Source organism: Neoarius graeffei, chromosome 8 (assembly GCF_027579695.1).
Source record: "Neoarius graeffei isolate fNeoGra1 chromosome 8, fNeoGra1.pri, whole genome shotgun sequence".
In the NCBI taxonomy this organism is placed as follows: Eukaryota; Metazoa; Chordata; class Actinopteri; order Siluriformes; family Ariidae; genus Neoarius; species Neoarius graeffei.
Window position 1 is genome coordinate 52,312,617 of NC_083576.1, and position 25,306 is coordinate 52,337,922.

A 25,306-nucleotide genomic window follows, 5' to 3' on the forward strand; every position below is an offset into this window, starting at 1 on the left:
GTCAAGTTTGCTATCTTAGTTCCAGAAATTTTGTTTATTTGAGTGACTGAACTTGAACTTGAGGGGGCTAGTCAGCTAGCAAGAAAGCTGCGCACGGATGCCAAGCATTGCTGATTTAATTTTGGCGAAGCCATTTGCCAGTCTTCCTTTCGAGGAAAAAATTAAAATTAAAGAGCAGGGTAGACCAACGCTTCAAATTGACTTGGTGAAAAAGGTAGGGAATAATACTCGTTCCTTTCAGCTCTCCTGGTACGAGAAAGTGAATTGGCTAACAGCAAGTGACCCACATCAACAACAGTAAATAGGCTACTTTAGTAATATGTCATGGATGGACCAAAAATATAGAATCTATTTAAAATGTTTATGCTGAGTATATTATATTGGAATATATATTTCTCTGGATATGAATTAAACACAGCTACAATTTTGAAAACATTTTTAAACAAAAACACAGCCGAAAACATTTCACACTACAGACCTGGATTAAAAGTGAAGGGTTATCAAAATTGTCAATAAAACATTTCTCAGTCAAAATAAGTAAAATATAGGGAAAGTGTCATTGAATGAAATGTGTGGCACCCAGCTCTATGTTTGGCTCCCCAAGGTCAGTGCTTGTGCCTATTCCAGAACACTCTGCTGTTACTGCTGAGGTTCCTGACAAAGAGCTGCTTTCAGTAATGATCAATTTTTAAACAACATGCCACAATTTTAAAATATAAAATGTTAAAATATACCCCCCCTCCCCCCAACACCACCATCATGTATATTGGGCAGTAGGCTAATGGGCCAAAAGAACCTGTTATTTCACAGTTTGTGACGCTGCCAACAATCAGCCAGATCAGAGGCAAGAGTATGGGCAAAACTGATGTGTTTTTTCTTTTAAAATCTGGAAATATCATAACCGACCAGCCTCCCCTGTTTGAAAGACTACCAGCCGCCACTGGTTCCAAGGAACAATTGAGTAGATGTTGATGCAAATCTAGATGTGTACACTACTGTTCAAAAGTTTGGGGTCACTTTGAAATGTCCTTATTTCTGAAAGAAAAGCACTGTTCTTTTCAATGAAGATCACTTTAAACTAATCAGAAATCCACTCTATACATTGCTAATGTGGTAAATGACTATTCTAGCTGCAAATGTCTGGTTTTTGGTGCAATATCTCCATAGGTGTATAGAGGCCCATTTCCAGCAACTCTCACTCCAGTGTTCTAATGGTACAATGTGTTTGCTCATTGCCTCAGAAGGCTAATGGATGATTAGAAAACCCTTGTACAATCATGTTAGCACAGCTGAAAACAGTTGAGCTCTTTAGAGAAGCTATAAAACTGACCTTCCTTTGAGCAGATTGAGTTTCTGGAGCATCACATTTGTGGGGTCGATTAAATGCTCAGAATGGCCAGAAAAATGTCTTGACTATATTTTCTATTCATTTTACAACTTATGGTGGTAAATAAAAGTGTGACTTTTCATGGAAAACACAAAATTGTCTGGGTGACCCCAAACTTTTGAACGGTAGTGTATGTGGATCCAGCAGATCCAGAATTTGTCTGTTCCCAGTGTAACTCAAAGTACCGAATGGATTTTGAGGAAAGGTGGGCCATGTTCCAAGGAACAATTGATTTAGATGTTGATGCAAATCTGAACGTGGCTTGACAGAGGTGCCCTTCTAGTCTTAAATATGGAATGGTAGCTGTTAGCAGCTGGAAAAGATGGTGTGTATCAGCTTGACCAACTTGGCCTGTGTTTTAGTAGCTAGATTTATTTTCAGTCAGGACTGTTAGGCTAGGAATAATTCACCAACCCAGAATATCCAACCAACAGCAGTCCTGTGGTCTAAAGCAGACACTATGTAGGAACAGGGGAAGATTATTACTAGGGCCAGGCCTGGTATATACCAAACGAGGTGTGATGATAAAGTGTCCAGTGCCTCTGCTGGGCTGAGAATTATCTACTGTTATAATAAAAAAAAATATCATCTTTGACATTGAGTAGAAATGGAGGAGAGGAATCTGACCTACACTGCAAAAAATAAAAATCTTAGGAAGTTTGTCTATTTTCAAGTCAAAACATCTAGCCACCCTTATTATAAGACATAATTGCCCAACAAGCAAAACCTCATTTAGCTAGAAAGGCTAGTTTTTAGACAGTCCATCTTGAAAATCTTGTATAGACAAAATGTCTTGAAAAAGTCTTATTTGGAGCACCTTTGAAAATCTCATCTCATTATCTCTAGCTGCTTTATCCTTCTACAGGGTCGCAGGCAAGCTGGAGCCTATCCCAGCTGACTACGGGCGAAAGGCGGGGTACACCCTGGACAAGTCGCCAGGTCATCACAGGGCTGACACACAGACAACCATTCACACTCACATTCACACCTACGGTCAATTTAGAGTCACCAGTTAACCTAACCTGCATGTCTTTGGACTGTGGGGGAAACCGGAGCACCCGGAGGAAACCCACACGGACACGGGGAGAACATGCAAACTCCACACAGAAAGGCCCTCGCCGGCCACGGGGCTCGAACCCAGGACCTTCTTGCTGTGAGGCGACAGCGCTAACCACTACACCACCGTGCCGCCCAACCTTTGAAAATAAAACAAGTTTTTTTTTTTAAAAACAAGTAAGTACATTTTGGACATTTGTCAAATGCAGTTCATCTTGTTTCAAGAAAAAAAAAGTATGCTTGTTTTGGGAATAAATAAACTTTACTGAAATCTTTGAATCTTTCATTACAACTCAACTCCACCTTACAGATCCTAAGTTTACTGCGACTGTTTTCTGTCATTCAGAGTGAGCGCCTTCTAGATGCTGTACAGACTCTAGACCAGACAAGTGCCTTCAAAAAGGCTATGAGTGAGTGGAGGGCGTTTTAGTGAGGTCTTTTTGGAATGCTGTGAATTAAGTTCAATGTTTTTTGTTTGTTTTTGGTGCCGGATCTTGTAAACCCCTCGTACACATGAAAGTCTTGTATAGACAAAATGTCTTGAAAAAGTCTTATTTGGAGCACCTTTGAAAATAAAACAAGTACATACATTTTGGACATTTGTCAAATGCGGTTCATCTTGTTTCAAGAAAAAAACCCTAGATTAAATAATAATAAAAACCTAGAGTATTTTACTAATTACAGGTCACAAAAGGGGCGGCACGGTGGTGTAGTGGTTAGCGCTGTCGCCTCACAGCAAGAAGGTCCGGGTTCAAGCCCCGTGGCTGGCGAGGGCCTTTCTGTGCGGAGTTTGCATGTTCTCCCCGTGTCCGCGTGGGTTTCCTCCGGGTGCTCCGGTTTCCCCCACAGTCCAAAGACATGCAGGTTAGGTTAACTGGTGGCTCTAAATTGACCGTAGGTGTGAATGTGAGTGTGAATGGTTGTCTGTGTCTATGTGTAAGTTTTTACTGCTAAGACTTTGTCATGAATTTAAGTGAAATACCCTGAAAATGAAATAAATAAAAATGACTTGAATGGCTAAATGTAAGAAGTACGATCTTGTTATAAGAACTATTTTGAGTTAATCAGATCTCGCATAATAAAAGTTCCCCAATCTTATTTTGGAATTATTTCATCTAAAAACAGGTTAGATTTTTCATCTTACTTTAAGAAATCTTACCAAGTCAAATTTGACTAGTTCCATTGGCAGATTTTTTTTTTTTCACCTGATTCAAGCAGATATGCTTTGTTTTAATCTTTTATTTCTTATTTTTGAAAGGCTATTTTTTTGCAGTGTACTGCACAGCAACAGATGAGCTCCAGTCAGTCTGATGGACTGACCGGTAAGTGTAGCTCAAAGACTACGTTCAGACTGCACCCTGAAACGACCCATATCCGATTTTTTTGCCCATATGCGACCTGTATCCGATTTGTTATTGACAATCTGAACGACACAGATCTGATTTTTTCACATGCGACCCAGGCCGCTTGGATATGTGGTCCTAAATCCGATGCATATCCGTTATTTTCACATGCGACTGCAGTCTGACCGGACAGGTCGCATTCATGCGACCTACACGTCATCAACAAGAGACAAACGTCACTATTCTGCGTTGGCTAATCCCGCCTCTTTGGTGGAAAACAACAACATTTATACAGTTTTCAGAATTTAAATAGACTTTTATAGAATTGATCAAGCTAATGGTGGATTTGGTAGGGACCTGGATGTTGATCTGTTAGCCTGATTAAATAAAACAGTTTCTATAACTGATTTATAACTTAAACCATCCTGTATTACAAGATTATAAGATTGTTCTGGAAATTTCCAGTAATTTGACACCTTCGGTCTCATTAGTCTGCTGCCCACATTAATCAGATTATTGTGTGAGTTCCGCCGCCGCCACAAAAACCACATCGCCAGGTCTCGCCTCATCTCCATAGCAAACTGCACTGGTGTTTCTGCACCTTGAGCCAGCGCTGAGAGAAGTTGCAGAATTCAGCTGGCTATAAACAATCTAAATAAATATTTATAAAAATATAGAAAAAGTTTATTAATATGACGAAATAAATATGTGCAAATTATTAAGCCTGAATTAAGAGTTTGGTAATACAGCGGCCGTATCCCAAATGACTGCCTACTGAAGCTCGAGTGCACTATATAGAGTTTAAAAATCCATTACTTCCTAATAACATGTAGTGCACTTATATAGAAATTAGAGAGACATTTAGGAGTCAACCCTCGTTACCAGGCTACACGTTTTCATTTCAGTTCAGAAACAAAAACACACACGAGACCTCACACTTTAACACTAACCAGATAATTAAACAAACAAACAAACAAAAAAGAAATCATTAAACATGAAGAGTGCGCTTTTTTTTGTTTACGTATTACGTAGATGTGCTTATTACGTGTCAATTTGCGCATGCGGGACACTTTTGGGTCGTTTTCCGTGATCTTGCAGTCACGTGACCGGAAAGTACACAGCCGCCATCTTGTCGGTCAACAGCACCGCTGAATACTGCTGCACTCGTGTACAGAATGGATCAATTTCAACCGACGGACTACACGGCTCATTTTTCTAATGAACGGATAACTAGATATATGTCTAAAATAAACGATCTACAGATTAGTGACCCTTATGGCTTACCGGATGGAGTTTTCATGACCGTGTCAGTGGATGTTGAACTGCCAGAGGTGGAATACCCAGACGTGTATAATTACCTCATCAACTTTCCCTCGCTGTTCAGTGGTGAAGCACTGCGTGCTTATAAATCTCTGGACAGTTATCTTTACAGAAATTCAGGATTTGTCAGCGACTCAGATGTGGCATCTTGTAAACAAGAAAATGATCCCCACTGGATGGGTAAGTCACTTAAGTATTGAGTATAGCACTGACCAGCCGATTATAGAATAGAATAAGGTAATTCCAGCTGTAATTCCAAATCGTCCGTCTTGTTTACATGGATCTGGCGTTGGAGAGGTAGAGGCTTGGCAATGGAGATTTGAGTGGCTGTTTTCTGAGCTTAGTCAACAGGCCGGCTCTGCCTGCAGCCTCGCTTTTGCTTCCGCTCCCGGCGCCGCCTCCTTAGCTTTGCTTCCAATAACAATCCACGGAGACCCCGCTGGTCTCGCTATCTCGTCCGGAATGTTGTGCATGCGATGGAAATCGCTACAAACCGTCATTTTCTGCTGGAAACCAATGTCCAGTAAGTCCATACGGTTGTAGTGGATATTGAAGTCCGATACAGACGAACAACACGCAAAAATACACACAAAAAACATAAAAAACGTGCACAGGTAGGGAGAGCTTGTAGCCGCAGCCGTTGTAGTAGAATTGTATATAGTAGGTTTTTCCAGACCCGGGCGGCACGGTGGTGTAGTGGTTAGCGCTGTCGCCTCACAGCAAGAAGGTCCGGGTTCGAGCCCCGTGGCCGGCGAGGGCCTTTCTGTGCGGAGTTTGCATGTTCTCCCCGTGTCCGCGTGGGTTTCCTCCGGGTGCTCCGGTTTCCCCCACAGTCCAAAGACATGCAGGTTAGGTTAACTGGTGACTCTAAATTGACCGTAGGTGTGAATGTGAGTGTGAACGGTTGTCTGTGTCTATTGCCGCTTTTCCACTACAAACGCGGCTGAGCCGTACTGAGTCGAGCTGAGTCGAGCTGAGTGGGGCTGTTGGAGTTGCATTTCGACTACAACCGCGCTGAACCGTGCTGGCTGGAAGTGGGTGGACACATTGGGTGGAGTTAGCGAAAGTGGGTGGACGTCACGTGATGTCGTTAAGCAGCGCAAACAGTGACATCAGTGAGCTTTTAAGCGGTAGTCTCACGACCCGAATAGTAAACAATAAACATGGAGGACATGGAGTCGTTAGTGTTGCTGGTCTTGGTGCTGTGGCTTGTTGTCACCGACAACGCCAACAGATACTGGCAAGAGCGTATAGATGAGGCGAGGCGCATAAGGCTTCAGAAATTCTCGTAATTCGTAATTATTCTTCTTCCGGGTTTGCGGTGTTTACAGATCCCAGCGTGCTCGCGGGGCGTGTGTGGGCATGTGAGGACACTCCTCCTCACCAATCAGTGCACAGGGGAGTGTCTGCTCACGCCCCCAGCCTCACTCGGCTCGCTTCGGCTCGCTTCAGCCCCACTCCAAAACGGTGCGAGTTTTAGGGGCTAAGCAGGGCTGAAGCGAGCTGAGTCGTGCTGTTTTTTGGTAGTCGAAACGCGAGCCGTGTCGGGCTGAAGTGAGCTGAAAAAGGGTAGTGGAAAAGGGCCATATGTGTCAGCCCTGTGATAACCTGGCGACTTGTCCAGGGTGTACCCCGCCTTTCGCCCGTAGTCAGCTGGGATAGGCTCCAGTTTGCCTGTGACCCTGTAGAAGGATAAAGCGGCTAGAGATAATGAGATGAGGTTTTTCCAGAAGAAAAGGTAGAAGTAGAAGGTGGAAATATGGCGTTTGACCGACAAGATGGCGTCTGTCACAATCTGGATCGGCTGTGACGTCACATACAAGTGCTCCATAGGAGATCGCATACAAGTCTCATATTGGTAATGTGAACGGCCTAACAAAAAAATCGGATTTCACAACAAATCGGATATGGGTCGTTTCAGGTTGCAGTCTGAACGTAGTGTAAGTGGAATGTACACCTAGAAAATGGTATAAAATCCGCACAAAAAAAAAACAGTGCGAATTTCCGAAAAAAATCGATTAGTTCAGGATCCTACTAGTGTACTATGTAGTACGCCTACTATAGGTGGTGTAGCACGGTATCTCTGTATCCTGCTAGATACTATTTAGTGTGCTAGTGCGCGGTTTGGGACGGAGCCTGAGCGGCAGGGTGGAGAGGAAAAGAAAGGAACGGAGGATTTTATTCAAATGACAAATAACTGTGTTCAGCACAAACTCCTACCTGTTGTTTTCAAACAGACGCTGCACTGGAATCCCTGGAGATCCGCCATCCTGTAAATGTGCCTCGACTGAGACTTTTTTTTTTTTTTCTGCCAGCTCCTAGCTAGGAATGAATGTAGGACGCTAAGTTAGCTAGTGCATTCACATGGACGCCAAAATGGAAGGTACCACAAACGCGCTTTATATCACACGACTTTATCGAACAGGTCTTTAACGAGGTATTAGTGGACCATTTTATACCCGTTTGTAATCTTTATATTTTTCCCCCTTTTACTATGTTCTGTGCACTCAAACGGCGGCACTGCGCAAAACCTACATCAAACTCGAACATAGATGGAGCAGGGGCGTTTTGGGTTTAGCTAGCTAGCTAGCTAGCTAGTTAGCAAGCACAGCTAGCTGGCCTGGAAGATACAAACAGCAGAGCACAAAGAAAGAAAGAAAGAAAGAAAGAAGGAGGGGGAAAAGGAAGGGAAAGTAGTTTTAAACCTGTTTCATAGTATTTGAGGTGCTTGTCGGGTGGATATTTAATTTAAAGCGGGTTTATTCGACAGTCAGCGACTTGCTTTATGTGGGGAAGCAGATAAAGAAAGCTAGCTGGCTAGCTAGCCGAGATTGGCTCAGTGTTTTAGCGCCCAGTCCCTAATGAAGGAGTATAAAGTGGTGGTGTTGGGCAGCGGCGGCGTGGGCAAGTCCGCCCTGACCGTGCAGTTTGTCACCGGCACCTTCATAGAAAAATACGACCCGACCATCGAGGATTTCTATCGAAAAGAGATCGAGGTAGACTCGTCCCCTTCGGTGCTGGAGATTCTGGACACCGCCGGGACCGAGCAGTTCGCGTCCATGAGGGATCTTTATATAAAGAACGGACAAGGCTTCATTTTAGTCTATAGCCTTGTAAATCAGCAGTCATTTCAGGTAAGATCTGTTCCTCATTTGTTTTTCTTCCTTTCACACTCGTGTGCCTAACAAAAAAAAAAAAAAATTAATTAGGAACACCTAGCTACTAGGGCTGTAACGATACACCCAACTCACGATTCGAATCGCGATTTTTGACCCACGATTCGATACACCCACGATTTTTTTAAAATGTTTTTTTAAAGTAGTAAATTTGACTTATTAACATTTACTTACTTACTTACATTAACTATTTAATAACAAATAATTCAGACCACTGTAGAGAATGAGTAATATGTATGCAAAAATGAACAAATGTACAGGGTTTTTTCTAGAAAAATTTAGCATGAGGGCGCTCACCATGGCGAGGGAGCGAAGCGGGGGGAGGAGATGGTGCCGGTTGTCCCCCGCCCCCGCCGTGCAAAGCCTTTGAAAAATGCTCCAATGGGACATTCATTCTGAGGCTATCTGAGAGGGAAATTGTAACAAATTGTCTGTCAACATTGAAAAAGAAAAGTAATCTTCTTCTGCCCCGGACAGTCTTTGGCTTTCTTCAGTTTCGTGCCGCGGGATGACATCTTTAAATGCCCAAGTGTCAACAAAAACAACTCGCGAGCTACTTCTGTCAAAAGCTCCCGCGCCGGTGGGTGAAAGGTCATTCAGTCTCGAGAAATCTCGCTCTACAAGTCAGCTGACCTTGTATGTAACCCATGTCAAATCTCACGAGAGCAGCCGCAACAACTAAACAACATGGCGCCTCAGTCTGGAGAACGCCAATTCGGATTGTTTTTGCACCGTCTGGCAGTGTATCTACTATGATTGGAATATTTTTTGAGCAATTATAACGTATTTGATGATCAGACACATTGTCACATAGTGTTGCTGGGATGTTTTCACGGAGTCGGTAAGAGGGCGCAGCGCCCCTGTCCCCCCGTTTAGACAAAAGCCTGAATGTATATCCAAAGATTGTTTTATTTCTCAAAATAATACTGTTGAGCCAGAAGCTCTGTTTTTTTCGGTTCTGAAAGTCATTTTTCCAAATCGTGTAAATCCGTTAAGATTTTTTTTTGGGGGGGGTGGCTCTCTCACTGTCTCACTCTCATAGGGCCAATGATTTTCTGTGATCACGGAAAACAGATGGAAATTACGGAATTTTTATAGTGAAACATTGCTCGCGTGTCAAAGTGTAACTGCCGCAGAAGGCTTCCGCCCAAGCAGACATGCCTTCAGTGTTGCCAGATATTGCTAACGTTTTCCACCCCAAAATATGTTCAAAACCAGCCAAAAAGCACCTAAAACCGCCCAATCTGGCAACGCTGCATGCCTTTCCGGTCAAGTGATTTGTGATTGGCTTGTGGCACACCTAGCCAGCCAATGAGCTGCTTGTTTACAGATTCGCTCCCGGCGTCGCAACCAGAATGGCGACCGCTTAAAAGAAATGAATGCTCTGCCAGTGGCGAGTGTGGACGTTGCATGACTCGCAGAAGATTGTCGCAGGTCGGCAAAAAAACGACTTACTAATAGATATAAAAAATAAAAGTAAGTTTAAAATGTAATTTAAATAAAAAGTAAAGTATTCATAAATTGAAGTTTGGAAGCGCCTCTGTTTTTGGGCTGAGGAGAAGCTTGAAAGGGTGTACCGCGATTCTGCCTTCTTGTATCGCGACACGGATCGTGGCTCTGCGTATCGCGATTTCGATACGCATATTCAGGGATTAAAGTTCTCCGGCACCATGCCGGATTTCCGGTTTGTAGTGATTGCCCGTGGATTTAAAAAAATAATAAATCGAAAATAAATTGACGGCAATTAAAAAAAAAAAAAATGACCGTCGAAATCCCTCTTGTGTTTGTCAGCCAATGGTAGTAAAGGAGCGCTCTGAAACTGACAGTATTAGCCAATCAGAAGAAGAATGGGGCGGGTCTAAGGAAAGCCTTTACCCCCTCCTCTCATTTCTTCCTTGCTTCGATGCGGTGCAGTGCTGAAGATCGACACGGAAAGTCACCTCGCGCCGTTATGGCTCCATTCAACGGAGAGAGGGTAAAAAGTAAAAAAAATAAAATAAATGAACTTTTGTGTTGGAGAGAAGGGCGAGAAAACGGAATTGCATGGTGGCGTGGGCAAAATGCAGTTCGTGAACTCTGGGGCACCCAGTAAAAAGTGGAAAAAATAGTGCACTTTGTGTTTCATTTTTGAAACAAGTTGTGATCATTCCAACTTCACTGAAAAGTACTTTGGATATGCAAATGTAGCACTTTGTTCAGCACCCAGTAAAAAGGGGAAAAAATGGAGCACTTTATGTTTCATTTTTGAAACAGGTTGTGATCATTCCAACCTTACTGAAGCACTTTGTTGAATTTTATCTGATTTAAGTTATCATTTTATGTAGTATTTAATGTTTTTGATGTTACTGGGTTTTTGATGTTAACGTTCTATTGGTTTAAATAACATTTGTGTATTTAATTTGCCATTCTACTACTGATGTTCAAAGTTATTGAAATGGTGAAATTGTTAAATTATTTCAATTATTAAAACTTTTAATGCTCTCTAAATGCCATACTGAATTTCATCTACCTTTGTAACAGTTCACCTTGTGACTGTAGGTTAATTTATTACTTGTTAAGGACAACGCTGAGCACCAAAACTGGATATCAAAAGAAATGTGGTACATACAGGAGGTAGATATAGTAGATGCACTTTTGCCATCTTCTGGCCGTTTTTGGTATTGGATTTTCAAAAGTCAAATTTAATTTTCCATTCATGCAATCTCTGATCCCTTGCCCCCACAAACCCCCTAGTATGGCTTGAAAATAAACACACACACACACATATATATATATATATATATATATATATATATATATATATATATATATATATATTAGTTTCTTGCCTGTGTCGACAAAGTTCAGGCTCAGGATTTTTTTTTGCTTTAATCCCTGCATATTGTTACAGCCCTACTAGCTACTAATTGCTGATAGAGAGAGGAAGTGAATATGATCAGGTCATCAAGTCTGAATACATCATTTCCATGTAACCGGACTAAAATTGCACCATGGTCTGAAAGGCCGAAGCACTGACGACTCTCCCTGTGTGTGTGTTTTCATGTTCCCCACCAGGACATCAGGCCGATGCGTGACCAGATAGTTCGAGTGAAACGCTTTGAGAAGGTTCCCCTCATCTTGGTGGGCAATAAGGTGGACCTAGAATCTGAGCGCGAGGTTGCGGGGTCAGATGGCCGAGCCTTGGCGCAGGAGTGGGGCTGCCCTTTCATCGAGACCTCGGCTAAGAGCAAGACCATGGTGGATGAGCTCTTTGCCGAGATCGTGAGGCAGATGAACTATGCCACTTTGCCTGAGAAACAGGAGCAGTGCTGCACGGCGTGTGTGATGCAGTGAGGTCTCTGGCCTTACCACACACTCCACAGGTATGTCGGTCCTGTTTCTATCGTGCTTTCTGACTCGTGTGCAAAATCAAACATGTCTCGTCCTATTTAGTCTTTGCAACAGCAAATATGCACGTGCTTTATAGGTTTAACGAAAGCTGCTTTATTTTGTTTGGCAACAATTATTCAACAGGCTTGCTGGAAACGGTGTCGGAGGCTAAATATCATCAAATCGGTGTGCACGAGAGACAAGTGTGGCATCAACATTGGCAATAAACAAACGGTTTATCTCAGGAAGGCAAATTGAGGCAGGACTGCTGGTTAAGCTGAACAGTATTTGTACTTTAACATGTATTAAGGATGGTTATGAGCTTTAGAAGGGGAAAAAATGTGCACATCGGAGAGCTCAAACTCCTGCTATATTTAGACGTTGTGGTTCGCTGTTCCTCCCTGTGCAGGGTCTACATCAGAGCATTGACCTACTGAAGCATGAAACTAGAATGATTTAGGCATCACTTCTCCAATTGTAACCAGGCATTGAGGAACTGAGGGGAAAATAAATGAATACACGCTGATGCGCAGACCTTTTGAAACTCGTATCAGAAAAGAACAGCGCAAATAACATGTAAGGCAGAAAAAGGCTGATATCAATTAATCATAAGTCATGGATGGAGGGAGAGTGAAATTCAGGAAGCACCTTCCTCATATTGTTTATAAAGCTGTGCGATACCAGGAGTCGAACAATGACCACAGTAACCTCGCTCACTCCTGAGCTGCTCTCACGCTCAGGAACAGGATAAAATAAACCTAGTCCGAATCAACTGGATTACAGCACGGCTGGAAAAAAAACAAAAACCTCACGACTGGGGAAACGGACAAAGCGGTGCTGTTTGGCCCTACAAAGACAGTACAGTGTGGCAGAATAGCTGAGCATGGTGACCCAGTGCACTCCGTCAGCAGCAGCTCTCTCTGTAGAGAACAGCCGACATGGACAATCCTGGCTGGATAAAAGGCAGAGAATATGCAACAAAACTGCAGAAACTGAGGATGTGTACCTTTTTATTTAAAAAAAAAAGTTATTTGGCAACCTCACAAATGGTGAAAAAAAAAAAAAAAGCATTGCCTCAGTGATAGGAACACAGGAAGTGCTGGAAGAGGGATGATGAACAACCAGGACGGACGGGGACACACACACACACACCCCTTCTGAGTCTACGGTGCTTAGGACAAACCTTAGACAGTTTTCAGACTTTAAAATGTTCAGCTTTTGTATTACCCTTGAATATTCACAAAACACTTTGGCAAATTAGTTTGTTCTGCATCTTGAATTAATAAACTTGCACCCTAGAAATACTTGTATAACCCGGAACGTGACTACACTGTTTTTTTTTTTTTTTTCCTCCGTATACAAGAATGTTATAAATTGTTAATCAGGTGGTGATGCACAACATTTTGATTTTAGAGTACTGAACTTCTGTGATGTCATGTTTGTGTGTTAATGAGACACAGTGAGCTATAGCCATATGAGAGGGTCGTGTATATTTGTAGTGTGGTGCATGGGAACTGCCAGTTGAGGATTGACTGCTTCTCCAGACAGGCTTGGTTCTGTTATCATAAGATCGCCCAAAGAATGCGGCATGACAAACTAAACTACCCGGGTCCAGCAGCGGCCTGGTGAAGCGTGAAGAAGCAGCACAGTCTAGACTAGTGTCAGGAACAAGAGAGCAGGGAGATTCCCAACAAAGAAAGAGGAAAATCCGACGTCCTGAATGACGATTCATGTTCCAAAATAACAGGAAACAAGTTCTCCATCCGTATGTCACCATTCTGTTTATTAACTTTTTGAAATGTGTTTTTCAGAATGTCCACAAATGGCAGAATGATGTTTAATAAATAATCTAATGAAGAAACGTGGTTTTGTCTCAGTAGAATTTTAAGAAGAAATTCTCAGGAATCTCACCGTCCTACACAGGGCATTTAGGAGGGGGGTTTGGAGGGGGACGGGGCAGGAGGTCTCAATTTTTTTGCAGCTGGGTTCCCCTTCAACTGTAAAACATATATAGTACCACTCAAACGTTTCAACACTTCCTCCCCCCCTCTGTATTTGATCCATTTTCTACATTGTAGAACAATACTGAATACATCAAAACTATGAAATGTGGAAAATAGTGGCATGCAAAAGTTTGGGCACCCTTACTTAGTGTCTGTTACTGTGAATAGTTAAGTGATCCGAAGATGAACTGATCACCAAAAGGCATCAAGGTAAAGACGTTTCTTTTCAGCGTTTTCTGCAAGATGTGTGGGGTGGGGTGTTTTTTTTTTTTGTACAATTGGAGATTGAAAAAAGAAAAGGAACATCATGCAAAAGTTTGGGCACCCCAGTACATTTGAGTTCTCAGGTAGCTTTTACCAAGGTTCCAGACCTTAATTAGCTTACTGACGTGGGGTTTACATTAGACCGTATCAGCGGATCATCAGATTAACGTTTTTAAAACGATTAACATGCACACAGCAACACCAATACACGATTCGCCTGCACACAGCAACGCCAATACACGGATACGCTCGGCTCCGCAGGCATCCTGCGCTCCAAATCACTCCACCCTGAACAGCGAGTGCCCTCTGGAGGGTGCGCACTCCGGCCCTGCGCAGCTCACAGAGCGCGCGAGTGAAGTGCACGAGCAGTAATTCGGGACTGAGCCGCTGTGTGTGTGATCCCAGCGCACATCACTTACCACTTGCAAGTGGAAGGATGGCAAGCCTAAAGACAATCATAACTACACAATGGGCAGTATTTGCATCAGTATTTGCAGTATTTTCATACTTTTATACTCTTTAATGAAAGGTGATACAAGGCGGAAGTCCGCGCCATTTTTCAGCAGTCGCGTCACATGACCAACGCCAGCGAATCAGGAAGGTGGATGTCACAGTGACGTTGTCCAATGACGACGCCAGCTAGAGCTCAGCACAGCATATCCGCGTATTCTCAATGTTTACACAGCACTGGACCAGACACGATCTGGATTGAATACGTGGACGCTGGCGGATTCCCGTTTCCCGGCGTTTCCAGGCGTTTTAATGTAAACAGACAGTGCATCCGCGAAGAAAACGAGACAAATACGGTCTAATGTAAACTTGGCCTGAGCTGTGGCTTGTTCAAATTCTTCGTTAGGAAAGGTCAGATGATGCAGATTTCAAAGCTGTGTAAATTCTCTGACTCGTCAAACTTGTCCCTAAAATCAACAGCCATGGGCTTCTCTAAGCAACTCCCTCGCATTCTGAATAATAAAATAATTGACGCTCACAAAGCAGGAGAAGGCTACAAGAACGTAGCAAAGTGTTTTCAGGTCGCTGTTTCCTCAGATTATAATGTTAAGAAATGGCAGTTAACAGAAACAGTGGAGATCAAGGTGAGGTCTGGAAGATGAAGAAAGCTTTCTGAAAGAGCTGCTCGTTGGATTGCTAGAAAGGCAAATAAAAACCCCTGTTTGACTGCAAAAGACCTTCAGAAAGATTTAGCAGACCCTGGAGTGGTGGTGCGCTGTTCTACTATGCAGCGACACCTGAACAAATATGACCTTCATGGAAGAGTCATCAGAAGAAAACCGTTCCTGCATCCTAGCCACAAAATTCAGCCTCTGAAGTTTGCAAATGAACATCTAAATAAGCCTGATGCATTTTGGAAACAAGTCCTGTGGACTGATGAAATCAAAATAGAACTTTTTGGCCACAATGTGCAAAGGTACAGTATGTTTGGAGAAAAAAGGGTGCCAAATTCCAGGAAAAGAACACCTCTCCAACTCTGAAGCATGGGCGTGGATCAATCATGCTTTGGGGTTGTGTTGCAGCCAGTGGCACAGGGCACATTTCATTGGTCAAGGGAGGCATGGATTCGAATAAATACCAGCAAATTCTGGAAGCAAACATCACACCATCTGTAAAAAAGTTGAAGTTAAAAAGAGGATGGGTCCTACAATAAGACGATGATCCAAAACACACCTCAAAATCTACAATGGAATACCTCAAGAGGCACAAGCTGAAGGTTTTACCCTGGCCCTCACAGTCCCCTGACCTAAACATCATTGAAAATCTGTGGATAGATCTCAAAAGAGCAGTGTGTGCAAGACAGCCCAAGAAACTTGTAGAAGTGGAAGCCTTTTGCAAGGACGAATGTGTGAAAATCCCCCAGGTAAGAACTGAAAGATTATTAGCTGGCTACAAAAAGTGTTTACAAGCTGTGATACTTGCCAAAGGGAGTGTTACTAGGTACTAACCATGCAGGGTGCCCAAACCTTTGCTTCGGGCCCTTTTCCTTTTTTGTCATTTTGAAAATGTAAAAGATGAAAATTAAAAAATTGTTTTTGCTTAAAATATAAAGGGAATGAGTCATCTTTAACGTTATGGCTTGTGGAGATCATTTCATCTTCAACTTGCACAGTAACAGCAATTTTGACCAGGGGTGCCCAAACTCTTGCACACCACTGTAGCTCTGGAAAAAATTAAGACCTTAATTTTTTTTTTCTTAAATCAAATCAGCATCTCTACGTCTGGCAGCCATTTCATTCCAGTGTCGATCCTGGAATTCCAACACAAGCACACCTCATTTTACTTAATGAGGTACTGATTAGGTGATTATTTGAACCAAATCTTATGCCCAGGTCAGATGGCAGGCTGCAACTAGTTTTCAACTATTTGCGTGTGCCTGCGATGAGAAAATCGCAGGTACACGGAAGACTGGTCTTGTGTCGATGCATAACGACGCAGATAATGGCAGCGTGTTGCAGAGCATCTTTAGTAGAGGCAGGTTGATGCAAGTGGATCACGATCTGTTTGCGTTTCAGGTGTGATTCGCTTCCATCTCATTATCTCTAGCCGCTTTATCCTGTTCTACAGGTCGCAGGCAAGCTGGAGCTTATCCCAGCTGACTACGGATGAAAGGCGGGGTACACCCTGGACAAGTCATCACAGGGCTGACACACAGACAACCGTTCACACTCACTTTCACACCTACGGTCAATTTGGAGTCACCAGTTAACCTAACCTGCATGTCTTTGGACTGTGGGGGAAACCGGAGCACCTGGAGGAAACCCACGCGGACACGGGGAGAACATGCAAACTCTGCACAGAAAGGCCCTCGCCGGCCACGGGGCTCGAACCCAGGACCTTCTTCTTGTGAGGCGACAGTGCTAACCACTACACCACCATGCCACCCCTGATTTGCTTCCAGTCGGTGCAAATAGCAGGTTGATGCATGTAGAGGCAGGCGGTCATGCAACGCTTGAGCAACCAATCGCAGGTTGACAAAAGCATGATAGAGTCCAGAAACGCAGCCCCACAAGGGGAAAGAGCTCCCAGTTTAGAAGTTCAAAGCATTTCCGTGTCGGGAAAACAACATGCTCACAGTCCCAGTGAAAGATATCCATAGAAGAGCAAAATACTCCACAGCGTGCAACAAAGTAGCAAAATAGAATACAAAAACCAGGGGGAAGGGGGTGAAAAACCATATCCTGAGGTGAAGACAATCCCACGCCGAATGAATATCCGAGCAGTATAATATAGAGTTGTGGATGAACTGATGAGAGACAGGTGTGCTGGCTGCAGCGCGGGGAAAGCTCTGGGAAAACCAGGGAAAGGGGTGAAAGATCAGATAAGGACCTAGATGTTCCTGGCTGGCTCGTGACAAGATTCAGCTTAAAAACTCTGCATCTTGCAATACGTCTGACCACAGTGAAGGATTTGACGCAAAGCGCCTGCGTCCACCTGCAGTCGGTTGCCACCCGACCGATCGTGTTGCAGCATGTGTCTTCCTGCCGTCTGACTTGGGCATTGATGAGGAAAAGTATAAAAACCACTGCTGTGGTCATCACCATCCTCTTGCAATAGGACTAATTTGGATGGCAAAAATGGTGCTAGTAGTACCTTAAATTTAATTGGAATACAAAAATACCCATTCATCATGCCAAAAGAGTTAAAGAAACATTTTGAGTGAGGAAAAAGAAGGGTTCAATTCTGGCTCTACTGGCAGAGGGGTACAGTGAGTGTCGGGTTGCTTCCATCCTCAGAATTTCAAAGGTGGCAGTTCATAAGAACAAGGTCAAGTAGCAGACATTGGGGACAACAGACACAGACTGGCAGAGGGCAAAAACTCCACTGATTGGGATGATCAAGTCCTTTTGAATGTCCAACAACCGTAGGATGACCTACGAAAAGAGTGGCAAATGGCAACTGAGGTTGAGTGCATGGCCAGGACAGATCAAAACAGGCTCCTTCAGGAGGGCTTGGAGTCATGCAAAGCTCGATTAAAAAGCCCTTCATCAGTGAGAAGCAAAGAGCCAGGCTGAAGTTTGCTAAAGACCATAAGGACTGGACCATAGAGGACTGGAGTAAGGTCATCTCGGAGTCCAATTTTCAGCTTTTCCCATCACTTGGTCCTCTAATGGTTAGACGGAGACCTGGAGAGGCCTACAAGCCACAGTGTCTCACACCCATTGTGAAATTTGGTGATGATCTGGGAGTGCTTCAGCAAGGCTGGGATGGGGCAGACTTTTGTGAAGGACACATGAGTCAAACTATATACAAGATTATCCTGGAAGAAAACTTGCTTCCTTCTGCTCTGACAGTGTTCCCGAACTCTGAGGATTGGGTTCTCCAGCAGGACAATGCTCCATGCCACACAGCCAGGTCAGCCAAGGTGTGGCTGGAGGACCACAAGATCAAGACCTGAACCCCATTTGAAAACCTCTGGAATGTGATCAAGAGGAAGCTGGATGGTCACAAGCCATCAAAGAAAGTTGGGCTGATTTGAATTTTTGTACCAGGAGTGGCATAAAGTCACCCAAGAGCAATGTGAAAGACTGTTGGAGAGCACACCAAGACACATGAAAGCTGTGATTAAATGTCAGTTATTCTGCCAATATTGATTTCTGGACTCATCCTAAGTTCAAACATTAGTATTTATGGCATTTTTAAAATTGAATATGAGCTTGATTTTTCTATGCATTATTCAATGTCTGGAAATATTTAATGTTTTTTGCTATTTTGACCAGTTGTCATCTTCTGCAATGAAATGCTCTGAGTGATCACATTTTTATGTGGAATTTGGGGAAAACTTTGTCAGTAGTTTATGGAATAAAACAAAAAATGTTCACGTTCCTCGAACACATACCGATAAATAGCAAAACTGAAGAAACCTGATAATTTTGCAATGGGGTCTCAATTTGCTTCCAGAGCTGTATATGGAATTGTGGTAAACAAAAGTGTTGAACAAATGTTTCATATTATAGATTCTTTAAAGTAGCCCCCATTTACCTTGACACTTTGCACACTATTGGCATTATCGTAACCAGCTTCATGGGGTAGTCACCTGGAATGCCCCTCAATTAACAGGTGTGTCTCGTCAAGAGTTAATTAGTGCAATTTCTTGCCGCCTTAATGCGTTTTGAGATCAAATAATACAGTAAATAGCCCTATTCTACAACTGTAGTAATCAGGGCTTTGAACCAGAATTTTTTTCCTATTGGTTCGTTCCGAACAGAAACGGAATTTTAACGTTTCCGGTTTTGGGTTCCACCAATAAATAGACGTTCCCGAACCGGTTAGAACAAAAGAATTTCGTTCCCGGAACGGTTAATTACGTTCCCTGTCAGCTGTTTAACAAATGGCTATAAAATTATGTCTCTGTCTCATCCAGCTTAAGCCAAATGTAGGCTAATTCTATTACAGCCTTCATTAAATAAGACAAGAAATAATTCAAAACAATTATTATTTCAAATGTTGGCGATTTGGATTCTCAGTATGTCTTCCCATCTACACAAACAGAAAAAGTGCCAAAAATGAAAGATAATTCGTTTAGTGTGTTACTAAAGGCTAGTCAGGCCCTATAGAGGGCTATCGCATGACGTCACCGCGCCGCGAGATTTTGTTAGGCGCCATATTGGAAGACCAAGTACACATCTATGCAAGTGCATACATACATAAAACAAACTACACCTGAAATGTAGCCAGGGCCGGTTCTGCCCTAATCTGGACCCGGGTGCAACATCGCGCAACCCCCCCCCAAAAAAAAAACAGTCTAAATCAGGACAACCATCACATAACTATAACTATAAACATTTTATATCAACTATTTTAACTAAATGGGCTATAATAAATAAGCCTGCGGGCAGCCACGGCGGGCTGCCTCAGAAAAGTAACCATTTGTCCTACCTTAAAACTCATTTTGCATTTTCTGCCTCCTTTTTTGTATTTTCGACCCTCCGTTTATTTTCTTTCCTTTTCTGAAAACCCGATTTGTGTCCAGAAATTTTGTTCTGCTACCAACGAACTAACTCGTCAGGTCTCGTCTCTCGAATCCGCGATGATTCCCGTGGGAAGGGCAACAACTGATACATTTTTACAAACAGCCAATAGGGAGGTTGCAACGTTCAGGCTCTTCTTTGCTTAGACGCTCAGTAATGCACTTACTCACTTATCACATGGAGACGTGATGTTAGTCCACCTTCCCGCTCTCTCCATTCAATCAGCAAACATCACACAGGAAGTGAACCCCAGCGGGTCATAGAAACTTGCGCAGGAGAAGAATGGCTTTTTTATTTGTAGGCTATGGAAACTTTGAGGAACGAAATAAAAACCGGTATTAACCGGTTACTATTATTTTTAATAAGCGTTTCTGTTCCGGAACATAAAAAATAATAAAGTTTCTGGTTTCGTTTCTGTTCCATGTGAAATAAAAAAAGTTCCCGGTTTTCGTTCCTTGAACTGGTTCAAAGCCCTGGTAGTAATCCATGTTGTATCAAGAACCGCTTGGCTAACTAAAGAGAAGTGACATCCATCATTACTTTAAGACATGAATTGTCTTTTAATTGATAAAGAAAAGCCATTGAATTGGATGTGTTCAAATTTTTTGACTGGTACTGTGTGGTTTTTTTTATTTATTTATATATACTGTAACTAGCAGGGTGCCTGGATTTTGCAAAATTCTGGGTTGCCCCCAGACTTCCATGTCAAATTTGTTGACGATCCATCGAGAAATTATGTTAACCCAAGACAACCAAAAATCCAAACATCCACCACCCAGGGGCCCACTGGGGGCCCAAATATGGAATTTCTGAGTTCTGCCAAATTGTGGCTATCTCCTAGTCTGGTTAACACCAGACCATATCACAAGTGGAATATGGTCTGGAATCCGCCTATTGAATTTCTCGTAGGGGAGGTGTGGTTTACGATTGTCAACGGCCGTTTATTGGACGTTGCGAATGTCTATCATTTGGCGTATACGTAGCCCATGGCCAATCATGGCAGTTGTACCCGGTGACTTAGTTAGAGCGACGAAGAGGCGAAGAAAGACTGAAACGCCAAACGCTGTTCTTTTTTTAAAACAAACTTTCGCTCTAAACTATTCAGAACAGTGTCTAAAGCTTGATCGAAAGTTTGGTTCGTATCGCTCGCCGCCATGTTAAACGTGATCCGTAAACAGTCCCAAATAAACTACAAGCTTCCGTTTGTCGAGTAGTACGCGTCACCGTCTTTCCACCCCTCCCCACTCTCTGATTGGCTCCCTAACTCAGGCGAGCCTTTAGACCATAGTTTCCATGCTGTCTTTTCAGATCGGAACGATTGTGCAAAGCAGCATGGGATTTCCCAGGCTAGCTATCTCCTGTATCTATGTACCAAGTTTAGTGAAGATCTTTCGAGAGTTTGTATTGATAAATGTAATGTGAAAGGCGATGAGGGAGGGGGTATGTGGACGTTGTGCCCCCCAGGGGCATCCCTGAGGCCCGTACATGAATTTTTGTTTATCTGCAAAATTCCAGGTCATCCCCCGACCTACTTGCCAAATTTTGGTGAATATCTGTCGAGAAATGGTGACGTTGGCACAAGACAAACAAGCAAGCAAACAAACTTTGCTGCTTATTATATAGACAGTATAAAATAACTTCAGTGCAGGTTGATATGAACATAATCGAACTATTCAAATGGTAGACTCTGTATTTAAACATATTGTCTGTTCATTAGAGATGAAGCTTTTTTGTTTCTATAAACACTTTCTGCAGAAAGACGCAGTACATTAGCTCGAAATCGACATTATTTCCAGGCTATTTGGATTTGAATGAGGGGTTTGACCTGAAACCCATTTGATTCCAGTGACCAGTTAAAAATCTATCTATAAGAACTTGACCTACTTTGAGGATCAGGGTTGGAGTATTAGGACGTTTCTGCGTAGTGTTTCCTTCGTGTGACCTACATAATATTAGGTCTGTTTACATCGTTTTAGGAAAAAATGTTGGTAATATGACACAATTTTCACTGCTGATTGGAGGTGTTACCTTAACCATTTTACTAAATTTAATTTATGCCACATTTTGGTGTGTTGTTTGTAACTTTCTCACGCAAATATTTTACACCATAATGTATAACTGACTTGGTGTGCATTTGTTTGTTGTTTTTCCTACAGCCACAGCACCTGGCAGGAGGCCCTTTTGAACCAGTGTCTGCTTCAGTGATGTTTTGACCCCATGAGCCACACCAGTGTCACTGAGCCGTCTGAACTCGGACTGATGAGGTCACCTGACAAGCCTTGGTTTTGCTGCAGTGTAAAGCAGGGACTTTGAAATCTCTGACTTTCGTCGGTGTCTGTAATGTAGAGCACATATATATAATACAGTATATATACAGTATACTGGGTGTTTTTGGGAACTGCATGATGAGCATCAGTGGGAGGGCAGAGAACTTTGGAAACAGGGCCAAATGTGACAGGGCTATTAATATATATTTTCTTAGAGGGGAATCTACATAATGTATGAGCAGGATTTCTGCGACCTGTAAAATGCTGACGGTGCTCGGTTGTACATCCCCAGTATTTCTTTTAACATTTTTATGTTTGATCTCTACTTTTAAACAATAATAGCCATTATGGAGGTGTGAAGCCTGGACCATCTAACTTTTGCTTTTCTTCCATTTTTTTTTTTTAAGACTTCAGTATGTATGCTTTCCCTCCTCATAATAGTATATTTATTAAAATGTTTAATTACAAAGATGGATACATAAAAATTAATATGTTCCATTGGCCTTTTTGCTTTTTGTGACGGTATGCATTGTTTCTGAAATGGAGCATTAATGACGCCTTAAATGATTACAGTTTCAAACTTTTGTGTGGAGTTCATGTTTCCTGTCTCATCTATTTCTCTCACACATGTACAGTACACACTACTATTGAGTAGATCCTCAGTAATATGGCAGACAAATCTAATGCACTGCATCATTAAACAGCCAAAACGTCTCAACAATGTCCTTATATCGAGCTATAGTACAGATGTACACTAAGTAGGGTTTTTGTTTTTTAATTATGGAGATTGTACAGAATACATTAACCTTAGTGATATCTCAGGAAGTAATATGTACAACTGGGAACATTGAACATGTTTCACATTATGAAAGCCATACAAACCAATATCACTGGAAGAGCTCGTATTCGTAACTTCACATTTGAGCCTATGTAATGTAAAGTACCATGTTTAAATACAATATAAAAGAACGCTAGTACAGAATATTTTAAAATGGATTTGTTAACCTTATTGCTTGAAAATTACAGTGGATACAAGTTTAAACCCCCGTTAAAAATTTTAATGTCAAATGGCAACAAATAAAATTGAAGTGAAAAACTTGTGGAAAAAGGAAAAAACTTCCAATAACTTACCTGCACAATTATGTACACTCTTTTACAATTGTGCATGTGAATGTCCCCAGAATTAATCACATTCAAACTCCTGTTCAAAAATATTTATCGTACATCTGTCATCAGTGAAGAGCTTCTGATCAACCCCAAATAAAAAGCCGCTTCATACAAGCTTGTCTTTACATCTTGGTTCCATCTGACTGCTGCAGCTACGGTCTGCATGTAGCAGGAGAGAAGTACAGTCCAAACAATTTCCAAAACATTAGCTGTACCATGGAACACTGTGAAGGTGGTCGTTAAAAAGTGGAGAAAATAGATCACCACGTTATGTAGAACAGAATGAAACATCCCTCCTAAAGAAGAAACTATTAGGGAGGCTGCCAAGAGACCTACAGCAACCTGAAAGGAGCTGTAGGAATATCTGGCAAGTCCTGGTCACTCACTACACTGCATCTCATATTCTTCATGTCTGGGTTACAGGGTAGGGTGAAAAAAAAATACATCTGAGCCCACCAAAAAATTTTTGCCAAAGCATACCTACAATCACCTCTAACCATGTGGGAAATATGTCATGGTCTGATGAACCCAAGGTAGGGCATTATTCTAAAAGACAAATTTGCCACAAAAACAAGATAGCTTATTACCCAGAACACCATACCCAGCATACATGCATGTTGGTGGCAGCATCATGCTATGGGGCTGCTTCTGTTCAACTGAGATTGGGGTTCTTGTTAAGATGGAGGGAATCATGGATAGCCTCAAATACCAATCTATTTTGGCACAAAATGTGCAGGTCTCTCCCCTCCTAGAACTGCCACCTTATTGTGGTGGAGGGGTTTGTGTGCTTGAATGATCCTAGGAGCTATGTTGTCGGGGGCATTATGCCCCTGGTAGGTTTTCCCAAGGCAGACAGGTCCTAGGTGACAGGCCAGACCAAGAGCAGTTCACCAAAAACCCCCTATGGAGAAAAAATCCAGGACCGTGACGTTGCCCGGTAGGACGCAGCCGGGGCCCCACCCTGGAGCCAGGCCCGGGGTTGGGGCTCGTATGCGAGCGCTTGGTGGCCGGGCCTTTGCCCATGGGGCCCGGCCGGGCTCAGCCTGAAGAGGTGACGTGGGCCCGACCTCCTGTGGGTTCACCACCCACAGAGGTAGCAGTAGGGGTTTGGTGCAATGTGGATTGGGTGGCAGTCGAAGGCAGGGGCCTCGACGACCTGATCCCCGGACACAGCGGCTGGCTGTTGGGACATGGAATGTCACTTCGCTGGGGGGGAAGGAGCCTGAGCTTGTGCGGGAGGTTGAGAGGTACCGGCTAGAGATAGTCGGGCTCACCTCCACGCATAGCTTGGGCTCTGGAACCCAGCTCCTCGAGAGGGGCTGGACTTTCCACTTCTCTGGAGTCGCCCGTGGTGAGCGGCGGTGGGCTGGTGTGGGCTTGCTTATAGCTCCCCAGCTCAGCCGCCATGTGTTGGAGTTTACCCCAGTGAACGAGAAGGTCACCTCTCTGCGCCTTCGGATTGGGGAGAGGGCTCTTGCTGTTGTTTGTGCCTACGGGCCAAATAGCAGTATAGAGTATCCGTCCTTCTTGGAGTCCCTGGGAGAGGTACTGAGGGGTGCTCAGACTGGGGACTCCATTGTGCTACTGGGGGACTTCAATGCTCACGTGGGCGATGACAGTGACACCTGGAGGGGCGTGGTTGGGAGGAACGGCCTCCCCGATCTGAACCCGAGTGGTGTTTTGTTATTGGACTTCTGTGCTAGTCACAGTTTGTTCATAACGAACACCATGTTCGAGCATAGGGGTGTCCATAAGTGCACGTGGCACCAGGACACCTTAGGTCGGAGGTCGATGATCGACTTTGTAGTCGTTTCATCTGATCTCCGGCCCTATGTCTTGGACACTCGGGTGAAGAGAGGGGCTGAGCTGTCAACTGATCACCACCTGGTGGTGAGTTGGATCCGCTGGCGGAGGAGGAAGCTGGACAGACCTGGCAGGCCTAAACATATGGTGAGGGTCTGCTGGGAACGTCT

General features: G+C 43.2%; 1 protein-coding gene across 1 annotated transcript; it reads left to right on the plus strand.

Annotated features, from left to right (window-relative positions):
- Nucleotides 1-7,202: 7,202 nt before the first annotated feature.
- On the plus strand, nt 7,203-22,750 carry rap2c (RAP2C, member of RAS oncogene family). Its single transcript, XM_060927831.1, has 3 exons — nt 7,203-8,240; nt 11,337-11,644; nt 22,056-22,750. Exons 1-2 carry the CDS (start codon nt 7,968-7,970, stop codon nt 11,613-11,615), a joined length of 552 nt encoding a protein of 183 aa, XP_060783814.1. The 5' UTR covers nt 7,203-7,967; the 3' UTR covers nt 11,616-11,644; nt 22,056-22,750.
- The last annotated feature ends 2,556 nt before the right edge of the window (nt 22,751-25,306 follow it).